A 22,498-nucleotide genomic window follows, 5' to 3' on the forward strand; every position below is an offset into this window, starting at 1 on the left:
CATTTGATGGAAAAACTATTTCTGGTTGATTTTTCAACAAAATAAAGACGAGACACAGTTTCCAAAAGTTAGCCCAGCCCTTACATCAGCCTCAACAACAAAGAGAACATGCAAATCGACCCTAAACACCTCCGTGTCGACATGAATTCAGAGAGAACTGAACCAATGTTTTCATATATTCAACTGTCAAAACTGTGAAATGGGTTGAATTTCATCCCTTTCTTTCAATACCTTGTGTCTCCACCAATCGTTGGCTTACAGAAATCATACAGGGTGCCCACAAAGTCTCTTTACAATTTAAAAAATGTATTACAAAAGCAATTGATGAGATATGTTAATCAGATTTGTTCTATTTACTCAGTGGTTTTCAAAGTTTTTAATCACATTGGATTTGTCTATTTCAGGTACCAGGTTGATGAAAAGTTCAAATGCTGGCCTTGACCTTTTGACTGAATATGTATCACCACAACTGGATGACCTTCAACCAACCATTATTTTCCAGGTAGATGATGCACCACCACATTGGGGACTGCATGTTGGTGGGTTCCTAAATCTAACATTTCCAGACTGGTGGATTGAAAGGGATGGTCAAATTCCCTTAACACCTCATTCACCAGATATCACTACCCTGGGTTTCTTTCTATGGGGTTACGTTAAAGATATCGTGTATAGAACAAAGATACGGGACATCGACGACCTGAAGCTAAAGATCACTGATGCCACTGACACCATTGATGAGGCTATGATACAGCCAACATGGAAACAAATAAAGTACCAACTAATGATCCCATATAGAGGTGGATTAAATGAGGCAAAAAAAATCAACCTCTACTTTTCATTTTGAAATAATTTCGACAGATTCGTCTATTCATTTGCTTTTGTAATAAATGTGTTAAATTATAAGAATACTTTACAGACACCCTGTATATTTCCATGTTTAATATAATTATGGAATTGTTCCAGTACTTAGTGGTAATTTAGGTGAATTTTGTGGAGGTTCTCCATCATTCGTCTGTTTTAGGATTCCCAGGTGATAACTCAGACAGTTTCTTCTTCGTAGCACATTTTGGACAACGTTATGACTGTCATTATCAACTGCTGTTTCCTGTTGAAAGGCAGACGAAGGAGCTTCTAACTTCTGGGACCCTGAGCTACTGACAGATTTCAGACAAATTTTTCCAGTCACTCGGTCCGAACATCCACATCCACACAGAGCGAGAACTGCTCTATCTAACGCTAAGTTTTAACAGTTGTCAAGTAGAAATGGCACTCTGTAACCATGGAGATACATAACCTTATTAGTTCAGGTAAACAAAAAACACTATCAACCACAACATGAACCACAACATCAACTGCTTGGTGTCACCCGTGAGCTTTCTCAAGGAGGTCCTTCAGCCTCTACCAACTCTTCAGCGTCAGGCAGGACTTCAGCCTGGATTTAATCCGACGAGTTCTCGGAAATCTGTTTGAGCTCTCAGAAGTCCAGATCAGCTCAAAACGAGATTCTGTATCTGTGAAATCAGCCACAGAAGTGTAAAAAAACAAAACAAAACAAAAAAAACCCAAGAGATGATTTTAAATCCAATCAGCGTCCGACTTGAACGTCCAGAGAGCATTCAGTTTGTTTTCTGGTGTCCCAAGTCCAACAAAAGCTTGTCCGTTTTTTTACATACGAAGTACATGAAGTCTGAGTTGTAATGCAGCATGGACACAGGGTTTAAGGATCAGTCAACCAGACTCCAGGTCTTTCCATCTGAGTGACTGATAATCTGAAACAATCATCAGGTGATGAGATCTCACAAGTGGATCTGAAATCATCGATTCATCCTCAATGAGAACCAGTGAGTTCCTACATCTTTACTTTCTAAAACAACATTTTAAAGAGTTCTACTTGAGACGAATGACCGACATGATCTGGTCTTGTCACTGAATGCTCATTCTCCAGCTGGCTACAGGTTACACTTTATTGTGCGGCGTCTTTCCAACACGCTGATGCACCTAGTTTGAAACAATACACCTGTGGAACATTCACTACGTTTATATCCACATTATATTCCACTATTTCACTAATATACCAATAGTCTAGATTCGATCAGGCTCATGTAAACAGCATATTCAGTTTGGATACTCCAAATTTGGCCATTTTCTGAGCGGAGTATTTTTAGATTAAACGTGGGATATGTCAACATAATTTAGGCTTGTCGAGATTCCAAATATGTATCCCAGCTGTGATTTTTGCTGCAGTTAGCAACATTCAGTTTCTTGCCTGTGAGTTGTGTTTGTTGGACACAAACCAACTAGCTAAAAGTTGGTCAAGCTTTGGCACAGACTGTATAAAAGTAACTACTGTCACCACTGAATTCTGTTTACTGCACTGCAATTTCAAAGCTTGGACTTGGTGTTTTGCTATTGCTATCATGACATTTTAGAGGTAGAAATGACCACATTTTAACTAGGAGTGAACCTTGCCAAGCTAACGCTAACTTACAGGCGTGTTAAAAGAGTAAAACATGTGCATCACAAAGTCATCCGGCAAACTTGTTAGTGTAAATTCAAAACCACAAGTTCAGTCCAACGGTCTATCAAGAAAAAACTAAATTATTCAATAAACAAAAGGTTAAGAAGTCTAATTCCAAGTCAGTCAGAGCTAGCATCTAATGGCTGCCAGTGGTGTTACACTAGCAATGGCTAGTGCTAGCCATGTTTGTTGCCCCATGACTGTGGTACAGACGCGAGAGCAAAAGTCCACATTTCTGAAGAAACACTCCTAGTTCCAGACACCGTCAAAGACTCGGAACCAGGCTTTTGGATATGAGCCACTGTCACAATGCAGATATTATTAATCATTTTGTCGGGGAATATTTTGTGCATGTAAACGTAGTCATCACAGTACGGTTTACATTAACAGTAAAAACAAGTGCACTTTGTGGGAGCAGGTGTACGAACAAGAGCAGGTGTATTTTCCGGGTGCTTTGTTGTTGGAAAATGTTAAATAGGCGATTATTACAACATGGACAAAGATCAGAAAGTGAGAACATCTTCTACATTTCCATACATAATTATAAAGTACATATACGTATAATGGCACATCTGTGTTACATAGGGCTGTGTGATATGATAACAAATATGATGTCATATATAAAAAATGTCCAGTGATTCATTTACAGAACTGCTGCTACAATGTACAATTATTCTACTATTTAACAATTTAATATGTTTAATGTTTTTGACTATATTCAGGTTTTACTTTTATATTGTTTCAAACTAGCTAAAAAATGCCATCCATCCACATTTACTTTTTACATTTTGTAGATTAAAATCATTTGTTTCAACTGAAAATTGTCAAAAACAAGGAGAAAAATAAAGTATATTGCTTTGTTTGAGTACACATGAGTATCTCTTAGAAAACTATATGTAACATGATATGTGTTATTATTAGGATATGAGGTTTAGGTCGTATCACACAGCCCTAAAGTTAAGCGTGTTGGAAATAACAGCCTCACTTACAAACATTGCACTGCTCTTATTGGGTGAAAACCATCTTCTAAGCTTCAATTCACTTACTGAGCACTATGTATTTTGTAGTTAATTAGAATTTGGGAGGACTGTAAAGAACTGAAAGCGTGTTGAAATTGACGAATGACAATGAAGGATGTGATATTTCTGCCAGAGCTTGACAAATTTCAACAACAAAAAAAAAAGGTTGCCCTGTAACAATGCGTTACCTACTTGTCTTCCTGCAGCAGCTGTCCTAAATATTTTCAGGGGGATTATTTACACACAGACTCTTGCTGATGAAAAATATTGCTCTTGTCTTGTTTCTAAGGTGAATTCAAATACCCTATTCACAAAATAGACTCTACCTTTATGTCTTTCTTTCACAAAATATCCGCATTGACACAACTATCAACTACACAATGCAACAAAAAAAGAAAAAAAAAAAAAAAACACATTGTAAAAATAAATCCTACATGACTGCTTTGAATTTTTAGCAAAATTGAGGTTATTATTTTTAATTGTAAGGCTCTGAAATGGCTCATTAAATAGGAGAGATGTCTATGAATGGAGAAATATATACTGTCAAAGGGCATATTTCAGAGTTTTGATGTGACTGACAACAGTTGCAACACAGATGCAACGGTTATTGTTGCATCTGCAGGGGAAGAGACAGAACAACAAAGACGGTGACGGCAATGACGTGTTCCGTATGCTGCTCTGTATGGTGTCTTTGTTTCTCAGTAAAAGTCGCTATTGTTTTATTCCTACTTACGTAAAAGCTTTTTTTTTTCCCTGCAGTAAAAGCCGACGCACAGGAAACCACCGGGTCCATGAGCCCAAAAGTTTTCATTGACGACTAACTAGCTACTCCGTTAGCATGTCGTTACCATGTCAGATTTGAGAAACTGTCACTCCCCTTTTCTATCAACTACCCACCTAATTCCGCTCTCCTGTCAGACGTCCCGATAAAACAACATCCCCTCCAATAAATGAATCAGTCTTCCCTCTGTCAGTCAGAGTGAATCATCCTCCCACATTAGCCTCTGTTCGTTCTTTGAGCTGCCAATTTGTTCACGGCACATGTCCAAGCCTTCGTCATCAGCGAGAACAAGTGAGGTGTGTTCTGTTTAACATTCAACTATTTAAAGTTGCTCTTTAAGAAATTGCCATTTTTTGAAACATTACATGGCGATACAGTCGCGTCATTGATGATTACAGAAGACCATGAACACAATGATTCACTGAACCATGTCACTGGACAACTCTTGAAAGTTGTATGATTGCAGCTGCTATATGATGGTTATTAACATATCGTGCCTGGTCATAATCCCCCCATATTGGACTTGCTTTTAGGTAAATTTGCAAACTGATACTTATTTTCCAGACACTTTTGCATCCCAGAACTGGGAAGTACTGAAAGTTAACTGGTGCAGAAAGTACCTAATGTTGTTCATCTATTCCCAGGAACTAAAGGGTTTCTATAGATTGCCAGTTGCCTGTTTCCACCATTCTCCAAAACCCCAGGAGGATTATAGAAATTAGTCATTTTTGCCCACGACTGTACAAAGACGTGGACTTTGTCGTAGATCCATCTGCCACATGCTTCAGTTTGTAAATCCATGGATGATGGATCAAAGAACAATAAAGACTGCCAATATAGCTAAAATTTAGAGGTGCAATAAATGGCTGTGAGTACTGACCAATCAGAAATGTTCAGCATTTGTAACCTCATACCTAAACTCCCTTAACTGTGATTGTACTCAAGTAGGTAGTTATTGCAGGGTAAAATGAAATCCTCTAAATAGTCACCAGAAATGTACTTAGGTCCCTATGGAAAGATCCTGTGGTGGAAACATGGCTTAGTATTGACCTTCCTATGGATATGATCAAATCTTTTACCAGATGACTTAAAGCTGAATTTGTCAGCAGAACTAGAGTAGACATTTAGAGCTTTTCAGATCAAGATTCTTGTTTTTGTAATACTACAAACATGTACTACATTTTTGCTTTCACATCTTAATTTCATGAGTGCACTAAAAAACTTTGCGTGATGTACTTAAGGTCCATCCTGTCAATATCATCTAATGTAAGTGGACAGGTCCTTCTTTTACTTGACACTGAGTGGTTTGTTGACTGGGGTGCATCTGACATGATTGTTACCACTTCATCCAAATAGCCTTTTCATTTTGAATGAAATAATTGTTTACAATTGTATTACTTCTTTGGGCCTTACTTCTGTTAAAAAAAACTTTGAGTGCTATTTTAACCCATTGGTCTTCTGCTAATTGTTTCTCCTTTCATAGTCTACTAAAGCCTGCCGTAAGTGTCTGAACAAACCAAAAAAGTATTTCCACTCCAGCTTCACCTCTTCTTGATTAGGCTGTTTGACACAGGGGAGATTTTAACTAATACAGTTTAGTTTGGATGAAACCGAAAAGTCCAAAATTATGGTGTCACAGTGGCCATAGACATTCTTCATTAATAGACAACTCTCCAATGCTTCCTAATAGTAGATAATGAAATGCTTAAACTTTCAAAGTATTGTTAGGATCAAAATTGAGAAAATGTAGGGCTCGAACATTTCACGACAGTTCTGTAGAGTAGCGGTGGCTAAACATTATCATTCCTGAAAGCAAACTGCTAAAAAGCATCTCCTCTTATCAGAACACACCAGTGCTTACCATGTAGAAACCCGGAACCATGGCCCTCTAAGATTCCTCCTGAAAGCGTTGATCTGACAAACAGTGGCCAGACAATCAACGTTAAGTAATGTGATATAACTTATTTGCAACCAGAGTGGGTTTTCGGAAAACAGTCTGAGGTCCCTCCGTGTTCATTTCTTATCTTGAATGACAAATGAGAAATTGTCACTAACTGACTTGTTATGCTTCACTCACACTGTCTCCATGACAATCACAACTTTGCCGCTGTCGTCGGAGGTTGGCGTAGTCGTGGATGTGGGGTTACACAATGTAAGTTCTTCACCTGTGCTCATCTGGCCTCTGGCAGGGCAGTCCACACTGTCATGGAGATCTGCATTTCCACCTCCTTTTTTGTCCCTCTCTCCCCCAACTACTCCTCCCCTCCTTCCATTCTCCTTCTTTTCTCCCTCCTCCTCCTCTTCATCTTCATCATCCTCATCTTCCTCTTCCACCCGACACCTGCACACCTCAATCCCAGAGTCGCCCGTCAGCCGCCGATGCCTGTATTGGCTCTCGTCGGCTCCCATGTCGTCGTCTTCTTCATCGTCATTATCGTCTTCTGCCTGGTCGTCTTCATCATCTTCCCAATTCGGTGGGACGGGCTCAAAGACATCCACACATGGGGAGAAGAGTGTCTGTTTCGGAGGTGACTGAGTGTTTCGAGGTGAAGGGGAAAGGGAGGATGCATGGCCAGAGGAAGATCCACTTTTTTCAGTCTGATGCAGAGCACTGAGGGGGTCGAGGAGAGTTGAGGGGGAGGGGAGAGAGGGAGAAGGGATGGATGAGGGTGAGGTTGGGGAGAGGTCTCCAGAGGTGGCAAAAGAAGAATCGGCCTGTATGGTTATGGCTGGACATGTGGAAGAGGAGGATGTTGGAACGGTCAACACTGGGGATGTCATCAGACTTGATCTAGAACCTACATCAACACCAGAACGTAAATCTGCCAGATTATCTGACACCAACAGGCTGACGAGATCTGGCGGTTGAGACAAGGCCATGGAAGGACCTGAATCAATTGGTGCTGCAGTTGGATCAGGACAAGATATAAAAACACCATTGGGCTCTGCATGTTTAGGCAATCCTGACTGTGGACTAGGAGGGCCCATGGCTAGACCTGGCCCAGGTGACAGTTCTGGTTTCTGGCACTGGACTGCTGTAGGTGAAAAGAGCCCTGCATCTGAAGCTAGAGTAAGGTTTGAAAGGGTAGGTTTTGGGGATAAAACAGGGTTAATGGGGTCTGGGGCAGCTTCTGGCACTAAAAATGTGGTAAGGTTTGTAGGTGCTGGAGCCTGCAACAGGTTTTTGGGTTCTGGATTTGTGGTTTCTGTGAGTTGGAGGTGTGAAGGTGTTGGGACCGGTGTTTGGACAAGACTTGTAGATACAGGTTGAAGAGTTTGGGTAAAATCTGTGGGTGCAGTGTCAGGTGTTTGGCTTAGCACTGAAGGTACTGAGTCTTGAGCTTGGGTAAGTTTTGTCAGTACTGGATCTGGAGCTTGTGTAAGGCTTTTACATTCTGAGTTTGTAGTTTGGGTGAGGGATAGGTGCGTCTGTGTCAAAACTGGGGACTGGGCAAGGTTTGTAGGTGCTGTTTCAAGGACTTGGGTAAGTATTGGTACTGTGTCAGATATTTGGGTAAGGACTGAAGGTACTTCCTCTGGACCTTGGATAACCTTTGTAGGTACTGTGTCTGGACCAGAAGATGCTGAGATTAGTAAAAGGCTAGGGTTCAGGTCTGAAAAAGGGACAGTTCCAGGGTCTAATATCAAAGTTCTGTCAACATCTGGGGATGATGCAGAAGTTGGACTAGTAGGACTATTGGCTGTATCAAAAGTTCTTGTAAGATGGAGGGTTTGGGTGGGGGGAGGGCTGTCACACATGCTAGCTGTTGGGGTAGATGGGTTTGACTTTGAGGTGGATTTTGGGATAAAGGCAGCTGGGCCCTCAGTAGTGCTTATTTGGACAGAGGGGAGCACTGTGTTAATATACGTTGGACTTGTACTTGGGCTACAGGTGCTGATGTTAGGTGTACACGGTGCTGGATCAAGCTGTTGCTTTACAGGAGATGTAATTCCTACAGAAAGAGCCACCTCAGACCCAGGAGAGGTCAAATGCTGGGGTGACGCAGACCTGGTAATGACTGCGACAGTAACAGTCTGTTTAGGAACTGATGAGTCCGTGGCAACTGGTTCCTGTTCTTCGGCAGCATCCCCAATATCAACAGCCACTGCGGCAGTCGTCCTTTCAGAAGCAAATCGCGTCTCATTGGCTTCCAGGCGGCTCGCAGCTGCACTGATGGTTTCCATGGTGACATCAAGAGCAAGGGGTGCTGCCTCGCTTGGCGTGGAGGCGTGGCTTGTATCAGTCTCATAGGTGACCGGTGCCGATAAGGAGGAGCTACATGGAGAGGAGGGGCAGCAGGAGTCACAGGAACAACTGGAGCTACAAGAAAAAGGTACACAATGCATTATTATCAACAAATAAGTAAATCTACGCTAGATTGGACATTTGACATTTGACTTTTTACATCTCAAGACTGGAACAACAAATCAACATAACAGATTACAGTTATTTATATAGTGCAATATGTGACACCTGTTGTCAGAGCTGAGTGAGGAGGGGCCATCGCTGAGCGGTCGGTGTAATAGCGGACCATGCTGCGTGAGCAGGTGGGGGTCAGCGGCCCGGGGCGGCTGCGGGTACCGTGGCGTTGTGAACACGGAGCTGTACGGGGGAGGAGGGGTGGAGGGCTGAGCTGCCACCTCCTCATATGACGGCAGCTTCAGAGATGCCAGGAAACCTGAGCAGAGCAGGACAGATCATTACAGGACAGCAGCTGTTGCCTCTGGGTGAATTTTATTGGCTATTTTTTCTTTAGTACACAACATTCACTGGAGGCCTGAGGTGTTTCCCTGAAAAAGAAATGTCTCACAAGTTGTCATGGCGACATAGTGAAAAGCCATTTCTTTCACAGAAGATGTCAATTTGTGATCAGGACTAATTAGAAGTAATCAACAAGATGAGTGGTGTTTGGAGGTGATGTACATTTGAAGTAAAAATTAAAATATTTACACCAAATTTTAGAATAACTAACACCAAACTCTGTTGAAGTGCCTTCAAGCTGTCAATAATAATAATAATAATAATATATTTAAATATACTGTGCAGTGTATTTTATTATATTAACAAAGTCAGTTTTTCACATTGTACTTAAGGGAATCTACTTTAAATAATGAGCAATGTTAAATAAATACAACTACTATTTTTTTTTTTTATAATTTGCGTGTTGATGGGCTACTACTCAAGAATATACTACCAATCAGATTGTATGCTGAGCGGAAATTGCTCAAAACCACCAGAGTGCCGACAACGGAAAGAGGTGCAGAGTCCAAGTAATTAATCTGATCAGATATTGGAGACAATTCAGAGAGTCGACCCTAACCAGCATAGTCCACTAACTGCAAAATCATATTAAGACGTTCATTTGTGGGCAAACTGTTTTGTGTTTATTTGTAACTTTGGTTTGGATCTAAGCTTCCTCTATGTGTTTGTTTTTTTATCGGTTTATCCTGTTTAACTGAGATAACTGAGTTGAGATGTCCTTCCTTTTGTTGACCTCTTTTCACAGAAACACACGACAGGTCAGTCTTACTCAGGTCCAGCATGGAGGAGGGGTATGAGTTGGCTCCATGGTAGGCCAGCAGGCTGATCTCTCTCTGCCTCTGCTGCTGCTGGACTCTCAGCTTGGCTCGTCGGTGTCGATAGGCGCAGCAGCAGCTGAACAGGATGAGGACGGTCCAAAGCAGCCAGAACCCTGAACACACACAGGCCAGCACACAACACAGGAAACCTATGAACTCTGGGACGTTCATTGAAGCTCAGTCTGAACCAAAAATACAACAGTGATGTCATTTACACCGCTTCATTACTCAGACTAATGGAATTATACATTATCTACTTCTGTCTGCAACAATTACATTACGATGGCAAACGCAGTTATGAATCACTAGCTGCCACTAATGAGAAAAGACGTCATATTTCTGAGAACGTATGTTTAGTTGCTAATCACTGTAACACTAACCTACTCTTATCTCATTTTTCATTAGGTAGAAGAAGCATAAACTCCAGTAAAAACAGGTATGTTCTGTTTGTTCAGTAATAAAGTCTGACACTGTCTTTGGAGTCACTGGGTCACATGACACAGATGTTTTGCCACAAGGATTTTTACATAAAATACAAGAGATACTATAATACAATCATTTCAATTTTGGTTAATTATTAATATATAATTGTATGGATAATCTAATTCAGTTCCCTCATATTCTTATGTAATGTTGTAGGTTTATTAAATAAGGAGTAAGATATTGTAAATTAAATACTACTGAAAATTAGTTCCACAATCAACTTATTTTAGCTTCTTTCAGTCAAATTAGCAAATTTTATCTTGTTATAGCAGTGGTTTCCAACTTTTTTAAACTCGTGACCCAATTTTAACATCACAAATTTCTGGCAACCCAAGACATTCAAAACTGAGACCTTTTTTTTTTGCTAAAATTAATTAGTTTTTGATCATGTAATAGCTGGCTATAGTATGGTACAAATAAATGTTCATTTTAGATGACATTTATTCGATATAATGTATATTATTCTGTACGGAGGCAGTAAAGCCAGGTGTAGATTACTGCACAAAGGTAAAATTGTATTTTCCTTGGTCAGGATATGTACGGTCAGTCCAGCTTGGATTTACAAGGCTGACAATTAATACTGAACAAACAAGAACTCAAACTATGAATTATGAAAGAACTGCAGCATCTGAAACTGACCACAATGAACATTTGACAGATAAACAGTAGCACAGTGCTTCAGTTTCAGCTTCACAGTTTGTCTTTTATATATTGGGATTGTCTCTGTCAACTCACCATATATTTGTTATTAGTACGTTGTTGTTGTGGGGTCCCGACCCCAAGGTTGGAAAACACTGTGTTATAGTGTTTCTATATAGAATGTACACTTTTTTAGCTTGTTTAAGCATTTCTGTATTCAATATATTAGTCCTTACATACATAAACATGATATAGTGGAAGTAATAAGTAGCTGTGTATTGTTTCCAGTCTAATCATTAATGAATTAATTAAAGTATCTTCTTTTACATCATAGACAAAAACCTTTCAGATGAAATTATAATTACTGGTACGTTTTACATAATTTACATTCTAGAAATATATTTTTTTAACTATTTCATAATTAAGTGTAGATTTGTTTTCACTAGGTGCCCTCGCGCATGCGCATTTCCTGGTACTTACACCACAGTTCGTAGTAGTATGTGCAGCAGCCGGTCTCTCCACAGCAGTGTCCCGTCTCACACAGGTATCCTCCGTTCGCGTTGGCCCCGGGGCAGTACCGCGGTCTCCCCAGCAGGGGCAGGCTGCCACCGGAGTGGTACTCCATCGCACCCCTGCTCTGCCCGGAACCTAGCTCCGCGCCACCGCTACGTGCTCACTGTGAGCCGCTAACTAGCCGTTAGCCACTGAACTGGTGAGAGTGGTCGGACTCCAACTACATTTTTAGCTAAATATTTTCCAAAAGGACTTCAAACATTTGAGCTGAGAGGATTTCCAGGAAACCCAAATACTAACCGGGCATTTTTCCGGTTTGTTTAATGGCAGCAAGGAATTGAGTTCACTTCTTGGCAAGATTACAAAGGAGGGCGACCCGACACTCAAGCTAAAGCTAATGCTAAAGCTAATGCTAAGAGACTAGTGTTTGTGTAGCAGGTCCTCTGGCAGCAGATGGAGTCTGCATGAAGGTTAACAGAGCCTCAAATCAAACACGAGCACTGACTACTGCAGCTGGTGGAGAGGGACAGGATGACGGCCAACTGGAGAGAGAACAAAAAAACACAACAATAGTTTATTGATAAATAGCCCGACAACACACGCGCACACAAACACCCAACTACAGGCCTATTTGATATTCATCAGTGCACAGCTCAAACCACAAACCTACACAAAGATCCCTCTCACCCCAACACACGCTTTTAGATTTAGATACTTGTGAGGACTGTGGTGCATTCACTGACCCCTTAAAGAGCAGCCTGACATTTGGGCAAAACCAATGATGGACAATAGAGCAGTGGCTGGATTCAGATGCTGTCACTAAAACTACTAAAACCACACTGGAAATGTTCCCCTAAAAGGAAAAGTATGATGCATCATCAGCTATTAAATTTATCAACAAATATTTCAATCAAGTTATCAGTCTCACTACTTTTAAAAATAATGAACACATTTGAGATCTGGTAAACTTTACACTTAACAGCCATAATATTATGAAAACTGACAAGAGAAGTGTTAACGATACTGATAATTTAATTTCAGTAGTACCTTTACTGGGTTGAATCTATTAAGCAGCAAGTGAACATTTAGTCGTTAAAGCTGATGTTTTGGAAGCAACAAAATGAACAACATAAAGAACTGAGTGGTCCAGGTCCATATTGATGACTGGGTCAGAACATCTCCACATCTGCAGGTCTTGTTGGTGTTCCTGGTCTGCAGAAGTTAGCACTGACCAAATATGGACTAAGGAAGGACATCCCAACCTTAGGACCATTGAGCATCTGTGGGAGGGATTAAAGCTGATCCATGGGGGTCCACCTCTGTACTTTCAGGACTTCAGGGATCTGCTGCTCATGTGTTGGTCCAGATACCACACACACCTGCAGTGGTTTGGTGGAGTCTAGGCCTTGGGTCAGAGCTGTTTTTGTGGAAAAAGGGGGACCTACACAATATGGTCGGTTCTAACCGCTTTACCCTGAGAATCAACAATAAGATCTGGAGATGATCTGACCTATGGAGGACTGGCCTTACCTTGTCGTATTTAATAAAGGGCTCAGTAAATTCATTCATGTGCCAATGCATGATACAAAAAAAATTAAAAGGTATTTTCTATGAAGTTATCTGTCAAATGTGACAAAAATGGTTATTTGTATTGTAATTTTTAACGGTTTTAATGTAATTTTGTGGTAAAAACCCTAGTTATTTACTTTAACATTTCATTTTCTGTACCATTTATTTATTTATTTTGTCCTCATTTATATTTTTCCTTATTTATTTTTTATCCCTGCATTTATATTTGCATTGTTTTCTATTTATATTTTCTTTATGTCTTTATGGCCCCAAAATTATTTATTTCTATATTTTCTATTCATCTGACATTTTATTAATTTACTGTCATTTTTTGTAATTCATAGTCATATTTACCTCTCCAGTATTCCCCCTCTTACATTTTCTTCCTCGGCTTATTTCTCCAAGGCTATTTATTCCTGCGTTTCCATTTTTATTGTCATCACTTCATCGTTCGTCCATCTGTCCGTATGTGAAAAAATTTTGTCAGGAGATAGTAAACAATGATAAGGTGAAGGGAGCTCACTTTCACTTTCTCACAGCTTTATCAACACGTCCTCCACAAACAGGGCCGTCATTCCTTATGGAATTATGTATTGAGGATGGATTACGGGGTCCAGCCCCCCCCCCCCCCCCCCCCCCCCCCCCCCCGGTGCAAATTTGTTTTCAGGGGTCAGCAGGTACTCAATGATAATCTTTATTTACAGAGCCATATAACCCACCATGTCCTACATACTTCATACAAAATGCCTTTTAATTTGTATCATGTATTGACACATGAATTAATTTATCGAGCCATTTTTATATTTCTGTATATTTTATTAAATACGACAATGTCGGTCCTTCATACTCACCCAAGGTTAAATAAAAGGTTAAATAAAACCCAGTGATTGGACCGTCACAATTTCTCCCTTGTCAAAGTTGTTCAGATTCCTACTCGTGCACATTGGCTGTTTTTAACACATCAACTTTGAGGTCTACATATTCACTGGCTACCTAATATATGAATTAATGAAATAATCAAAACTTATACCACTTTACCTGTCGGAGGTCAGAATGGTACGGCTGAAAAGTGTACGCTACTTGATTTACATTAAAGTGGGTGAGGTTAGACTGGAGATTAATTACACTAATAATTCAAATCCAAACCAATTATTAAAATGATCCTAGACTGTGTTTTAACCAGAAGTGAAAATCAATCATTAGTGGTTATACGTTAGCTAACTATCTATCTACTAATGCAGAGGTGTCAAACTCATTTTCTTCCGGTGGCCACATTTAGCCCAATTTAATCTGAAGTGGGCCAAACCAGTAAAATAATAGCATGATAGCCAATAAATGATAACTCCAAATTATTTTAGCACAAAAAAATAACATTCAATTATGCCAATATTTACATTTACAAACTACCCAGACAAAATGGATGTGAATAACCTGACAAAAAGGAAATTTGTTAAGAAATGTGATTACAATTTTATCAATATTATGCCTCAACTTGTCATTTATACATATGCATTACAGATCTGATCTACAAAGGCGCAAAACATTCAGTAACAGGCAGAAAATAGTTAAAATTGCACTGAATTTACTGAAGACATTTTAGGTTATTCACATTTTATTGTTTAAGGATAGTTTGTTAATGTAAACATTTTCAAAATTTAATGTTTTTTGCACTAAATCAAACAGAAAAAATCGGTGTTGTCATTATTTATATGTTATTATGATATTATTTTTGAGTTTGATGCCCTAACTTACACTTTGCAAATTCATCCAGTGGGCCAGATTGGAACCTGTAGCGGGCCGGTTTTGGCCCCCGGGCCACATGTTTGACACCTGTGTACTAATGTAACGATTAATTATGTTTTATATGCAATTGACCAAGCATATTATCAGATTACTCTATTTAGGTTTATATAATTTTCAACATTTTGCTAACGTGTTTATCCCAGGTTGTTGAGAAAATAATATTATTAGCTAACATGACATCAATCAAAGCATGATTTGGACAAAAATTAGAAATATTTACAAGAAAGAGACCAACTACTTAGTTTGGCTGGTTATATTGGTTAATAAAAGTGGATCTGTTGGTGAAGTTACAGATTGTACCCCCCCCCCCACCCCATACCCATTCCCTCTGTTGAAAAAATGACTCATTTTAAAGTCAAGAGAAACAACCAACACTAATATTAAATTCCATTTATGTAATTATGACCCTCTAAATCTCCCATATGGCACCTTTAGTCAGCTATTGGTTTTTCTCTCTGAACTTTTCTTATGATACTGGTCTTTAAAAAACTAATGATTTGTTTGACATGATTTGGATGATTATCCCAATTTAAATAATTCATCATCTGAGCTACAGAGTGTTTGAAAATAGCAAAGAATAATCATGTCTCACAGGTTAGAATGATGTGTTTAAAGATCCAGTGTGTAAGATTTACTGGCATCTAGAGGTGAAGATGCAGACGTACCAATCTACTACTCGTATTTGGTGTGATTCTGGTGCATAATTGATCAGATCATGATCCAAAATGTTGCGAATCTGCACGTAACTGTTTTTGAATTGTGTTATTTTGCTTGATAATCTCTTTAGTTTTTATGAAATCTTTTCTGTGCACATGGGGTCAGCGCCTGCAAACAGCTAAAAAGTGTTCATGGTTAAATACTGGTGTTGGACCTCTTAAAGACAGCACACACACACACACACACACACACACACACACACACACACACCGCTGCAGTGTCAAAGGGAAGGTTCACAGTAAACCTTGGTGGTCTGTAAATATTTTCTTACTGGGCTAAGTTGTGCCTACATGCTGCAGTGCTGCACACACACACACAGACACACACACACACACACACACACACACACACACACACATACAAGGAAACTGCTATGAAATGACATCCTGAGGTAAACCTGATATCTGACGGTCCGTGAACACAACACGGGCACATACATGTATAACAACACAAACATACAGGCCATATGAACAGTGTAATAGAATAAAACCTGCATCTGTTTACACACTGCACACAACACATGGAATCCTTACACTGTATTCATGAAGTCTACACACACACTTTCATGTCTATTATATGAAATCGGACTCCCCGTTAACGGTAAATCCCGGTCGCTAATAAACACCGTCAAACCGCCGTAGCCTACCGCTCCATCCGTCCCGCTTCACTCGTCGGTCCCTGTCGGCTGTCCTCGTCCGTGCGGTTGCGGTTCGTCTGTCGGTGGTGCTCGGTACCGCCGGGGCCTCTTCTTTTCGCCCGTCTCTCCGGTTCCCCGCCTCCTCGCGCTCCCTCCTCGGTGCGACCCCTCCGCCAGCCCCGCCGCCATCAGCAGCGCCAGCGGCACGTCAAGGCAGCGCCGCGCGACACCAGCCGCTTCCGTCTTGTCGCATGGATGGATTTCAAAGTAAAAGCCCGTCACGTGTCAGCGGTGCCAGGCACTAATTTCGCTCTAGTACAGGGGTGGGTGTCAAACTCATTCTAGTTCTGGGGCCACATTCACCCCAATAAGATCTCAAGTGGGCTGGATCAGAAATAATTACAGTGACAAAAGTCATATTGAATTATGTCAGTGTTTACATCTATAAAGTTTCCCTAAAAATCTTGAATAACATGGACAACTTGAAATGTCTCAAGAAAAACAGGTGCAATTTTAACAATATTCTGCCTCAGTTTATCATTTACACATGTGCATCACAACTTACTTTACAATTACAAAAACATAAAATATTTCCTAACAGGCAGAATATTGGTAAAAATGAACTTAAATCTCTTAAGACATTTCAGATAGTTCATATTTATTCAGGTTATTCACATTTTTTGAAAAAGGAAAGTTTGTCGATGTAAACATTTTCATGTAATTTTGCTTTTTTTTTTTTTTTTACACTAAACAACAAGATAATTTGCTTTTGTCATTATTAATAGGTTATTACGATTATATTTTACTGGACTGACCCACTTGAGATTATATTTGTCTGTATGTGGAGCCTGAATTAAAATGATTTTGACACCATTGATTGTTAGTATCTTCAGTGTAATTTTTGCATTTCACAAATTCATCCCACGGGCCAGATCTGACCCTTTGGCGGGCCGGATTTGGCCCCCGGGCCACATGTTTGACACCTGTGCTCTAGTATTTATTCATCCCCTCTTGGTTCATTAACTAATAACAGAAGAGGATTAGGGCCACTGAAAAAAAAAAATTAGGTCCAATATACCTATATATTTTTATTATTATAAGGAAAAAAAGTTAGAATTCTGAGAAAAAAAAATTTGAATTCTAGTTTTTTTCTCAGAATGATATATATATATATATATATATATATATATATATATATATATATATATATATATATATATATATATATATATATATATGTATATATATATATATATATATGGGATCTTACTTTTTATTTATTTATTTATTTATTTTCGAGGAATAAATTGTTTGTTTCTGCAGAGACTAGAGTTTCAGGTATCTGTACTTAATTTTCTAGTAACCCTTTCCTTTTACTCCCCACATTTGAACTAAACTGTACACTGTTTCAGTTCCTTATCTTTTTAAACAAAGTCATTACTTTGGTTCTAATGCATTTTAAATAATCTTTTAATTCTTTGTATTCCTCCATCGCCTTCCAAAATGGATGGAACAATACCACACAGAAAAGATGCATATCACATAACAACACAAAATTTGATGAAAATAAAGGAGAAAGAAAAACTAAATCATGTTAAAGTTGTGGCCCAAATGATGTAACAGTGATTGTGCTGGATGTGTTTTGTTTTGTTCAGTTGTTTAAAGTATTGTCTTTTCTTATTCCATTTATTTAGTTAATATTTATAATTCCGAACATTGAATCAAAAATAAAATTAATGTATTTTTAGACCCTTATAAATGAGAAGGAAAAGATGTGAAAGACAAAACTAGAAAAAAACTGACCCCAAAGACAAAATGAGATGTAAATGATTTCATAAATAATAGTTTTGTTAATCATATCATCACTCTGTCACAGCTTTTTCCTTATACTATAAGAATTTCTCACACTAACACTATAAATACTCCACTCCGGTCAGTGCAACAATGTGAATAAAACACAAATACTTCAGAAAACAAAAATAGAGTGAATATAAAATTATAAAACTATAAATCAGAAAATAGAATATAAAATGTAACTAATAGAGCTAATGTAGAATAAGAAATAAAAAGATAGACATAAAATATGAATAAACACAATATTTACAATATTAACAGTATGTGACCATATGTATATCTATGAAATAAAAAGTGTACATTTATATTTTGATAAATATTGAATAAATATTGCACTGTTATTGCAGTACAGAAGATTATTGCATGACTTATTGCAAATAATTCACATTTTGCAGGGTTATTGCACATTATTGGAAGTGATTGTATGAGGATACCTCTAACCACAGATATAAAACAGTTTAACCTGTTTAACTCTGACCATATTTTCAGGGGAAAAACGCCTAAAAAGACATACCCAAAATAAATGAAGAATTACTTCACAATACTAAGGTTCATATGGATGATGATCTTGGTGTCTATGGACATTCAGAGACCTCACAGAATCTATTCCCATTGTCTAAAATATTGTATCTATTACTATGCCTGAGTAAAGTGGAACAAACTAAAAGAGAAATTAGAATTTTTTTTATCCTCGCCTGTTTTTTTTTTCAGCTGGATTGACGATGCATAAATTAATTGTTCGTGTCGGAGATTTTTAATAGCGTATATTTCACCCCACAAAGATTAAAAATCATGTTTGAACATTAAAGTTTGCACTAAAATACACTTTTGATGTACTTTTATTAACATTAGGGTCTAAACTTTGAGCAAAAGTTGAAAAAAACATCCATTGTCCTGATTTATTAAATTTTTATTATAGATGAATATTAATATAATTTTTTCGGCTGATAGGGCTAAAGGGGTTAACAAAACTCAGCCATGATCAAAACTGAAAAGCTATTTTAAAAAAAAAAATAATGAACTTGACAAAAGTATAATAATAGTAGTTCATTGTGATTGTTGTGACTTCTTAAATGCCATACAATCCGTGCTTTTATTTTGACAGACAAAGCGGGTCGACATTCTAACCAGAAGTCCGGCGCGTGCGTGACTCTTTAAACTTGACCCCCCCGCCATTACAGCCCCCAGCCAGCCCCCCTGCAGTCCACAGACGGGTCTGGGTGAAGTCAAGGAAAGCACCCACATCCAACACCAACACAAACACAAACACACTGCTTTCATATTTCCACTGTTAATAGAACGGCCACACGGTTCTGTTCGTGCACGTGACAAATAAACCCGTGCACGTAGAGTTACCGGGTCCAGGGCCCGGGTCAGGGGCCACGAGCCGTCCACGCGCTGCTTTTAACCCCGCGCTCATAATAAATGGTAGTAAGTGATGATGGAGAAAAAACACAGGATTATGGATTCTCATGGCGGACGCACTGAGCTCTGATTGGCCAAAGGTGACAGACCGCGGGCCAATCAGAGCGCGCGCTGCGGGAGGCTGCCGCTCCTAGCAACAAGAGGTAGAGCAGTTATTTATTTATTTTATGCATTCGCCTCCTTTTTTATTTATTTATTTAGTGCTTCAAAACAGACACAGGTTTTATGTCCTTAAATCCCACGTATAATAGTAATTTTATGTAATAAAAGCTTTTATGAGAACACTTGTTTTAAACGTGTTTTTTTTTTTTTTTTTTTTTTTCCAACAGTAAGTTTATTTTTATTCAGAATTTCAGTTCGGTTCCACCTGAGAGTTTAAAGTAGTTTTGGTAATACAGGAATAATAAGCTTTTTTTTATTATTATTATTATTTTTTATTTTTTGTTATGAAAATTGACTTATTTCATTTGAGTTTTAGCATTAAATTAGTTTTAGTTTTTTGCAGGTTTATATTATGAAAATTATTGTATGATACTTTGGTATTATTGATGTATCACCATAATGAAAATAAAAACTAATCTTATTTAACTACATTATTATTATTATTATTATTATTATTATTATTATTATTATTATTATTATTATTATTATTATTATTATTTGTGGTGGTAGTAGTAGTAGTAGTAGTAGTATTGTTGTTGTTGTTGTTGTTGTTGTTGTTGTTTAATGTCATAATATGTTGAAGTGAAGGCTTCATTTATGATATAACCCAGAAAACGTGTGAATTAGTGAAGATAAAAATTAATTCTGAAACAATAAAAGCCTAACAAACAAACAAAAAAACAAACAAACAATAAATAAATACATATATTGGGGTGATACTGGGGTGATAAAAGCAGTTTGACAAACAAACAAATGGATGAATAAATATAGGTCAATACACTAAAATAGTAATCCCAATGTAAACGTAAATCACTTGAAACAAGAACAATTCTGTGTTTTAATTCACGTTGCATTGCTCATTGTATTTTTATCAATGCGTTGTTTTTAAATTATCTTTTTTTTTCCTTTTCTTTTTTTCCATATTCATGTTATTTATTTTTCACATTGGCAGTGGCACTAAATGGCACTCAACTGTAGTTCACATATGCCCCTTAGTGGTCATCTACAGTCACTGACGTCTATCAACAGAAATAGAATAGAATAGAATAGAATAGAATAGAATAGAATAGAATAGAATAGAATAGAATAATAAAAACAACAATATATCCGAAAGTAATAATAGACCAAATATACAATTACAAAATTGTAAAATAAGAATAGAAGTTATTCTAAAAGTAGAATAAAATAAAAGTCGACTAAATAGAAATATACACAATATTTACAATATTAACAGTATTAATAGCATGTATATGTATGAACGTCTGTAAAGGTCTACACTGAAAAAAGAATAAAAGCTCAAACTGGATTTTGTTTCCTACTTTGGCTGATTATTGGTATGAAGTTATTGCTAATTAAGTTTATAAATAACCACACTGGTTCTGACAATATACAAATAACACCCTTGTGTCAGATTCTACAGTCAGCAGGTTCATGTTTGATATGACCGGATAGAAAACATTCACCATAGGTTTAGTCTTTACAGGGATACATCACGGTTCAACACTTTTTACTGGCATCAGCTATGGGCAAAAATATCAGTATTAAATGTTGGTAGTGGTACCAGCCAAGAATCGTGGGATCATTTCATCCCTACCCAGAATGCATCACTCTGCCCACTTGGAGGTGTAAACATCTGATTAACCCTTTCATGCATGAATTATGAGAACCTTAATCAAGATGTTTTTACTGAATGTTTTTATTCTTCTTACATTTGGCATAAATTTTATTTTTTAATCTATTCTTGGTTTTTATTCTTTTATTTTACGTTTTATCTATTCTTCTGTATTTTTATCTATCTATTTTATTTCATTTTTATTATTTTTTACAGTTGTTCTATGTCTTTTAATCTATTCTTGTATTTTACTCTGTTATTTTGGTTTTTATTTATTTTTCTGTACAGTACTTTAATCCACTGTGCTTTACAAATAAAATTGAATTGGATTGGATTGAAAAAAACAATGCGTTTGATTTTTTAAAATTTTTTTTATGGATCTATTTTTCATGAAGTTGCAAAAAAGTCCACTCAGCTGGACACCATGCGTTAAATTTTTGAAGCAAAGAAACATGTATTTACTAATATGATGTGTGTAAACTATGAAATAAAAACATTTTTCATGCTGCTAATCTGATGTTTTGTCACATTTTAACATACCCTAATACTAGTCATTCCTCACTTCATGGAGATAATACGAAAAAAAAGAACTTTTTGTTGTTAATTACAGTCTAATATAAATAATAAGCAATTACTTTACGCTCAAACATGTTACTGCAGATCAGTTTTATCAAGAACAGCAAAGTTACAGTAATGGTATGAATGTCAGTGTATGGGATGGTGCATAAGCGTCCACTGTGTTGGCTGATATGGAACTAAAACAACAAAACCCATGAATATACAAGAGAACAGCTGTAGAATAACTGTCCACTGTAGTGACCACTAGGCATGAAAGGGTTAACGTGGAAGAAAAAACAAGATATTCAATGATTGTCAACCCTGGGTCTTTCATCAGTTCTCTTTCAAGTCTATTTTTTTTCTGTTTGAGACTCTTCCAACCTGTTGTTAGAGAATTGTGCTCAACAGGCCTGTTTTTAACCCTTTCATGGATTAATTATGAGAACCTTAATCAAGATTTCTTTTTCCTGAGTGTTTTTAATTCCTCTTTAGGCATGGAAAAACAAACAAACAATGTGATGGAATTTTTTTGTGAACCTATTTTTCATGGCATTACAAAAATATCCACTCAGCTGGACACCGCAGATTTAATTTTAGAAGCAAAGAAACATGTATTTACTGATATACT

General features: G+C 37.7%; 1 protein-coding gene across 1 annotated transcript; it reads right to left on the reverse strand.

The window, feature by feature from the left end:
• Window positions 1-1,653: 1,653 nt before the first annotated feature.
• Window positions 1,654-16,445, reverse strand: LOC115438614 (mucin-3A-like). The gene is made up of 5 exons (XM_030162348.1): window positions 16,269-16,445; window positions 11,501-12,075; window positions 9,850-10,011; window positions 8,793-8,997; window positions 1,654-8,639 (listed from the first exon to the last, which is right to left on the reverse strand). The coding sequence occupies exons 2-5, from the start codon at window positions 11,643-11,645 to the stop codon at window positions 6,392-6,394; spliced, it is 2,760 nt and encodes a 919-aa protein (XP_030018208.1). The 5' UTR covers window positions 11,646-12,075; window positions 16,269-16,445; the 3' UTR covers window positions 1,654-6,391.
• Window positions 16,446-22,498: the final 6,053 nt, after the last annotated feature.

Source organism: Sphaeramia orbicularis, chromosome 18 (assembly GCF_902148855.1).
Source record: "Sphaeramia orbicularis chromosome 18, fSphaOr1.1, whole genome shotgun sequence".
Lineage (NCBI taxonomy): Eukaryota > Metazoa > Chordata > Actinopteri > Kurtiformes > Apogonidae > Sphaeramia > Sphaeramia orbicularis.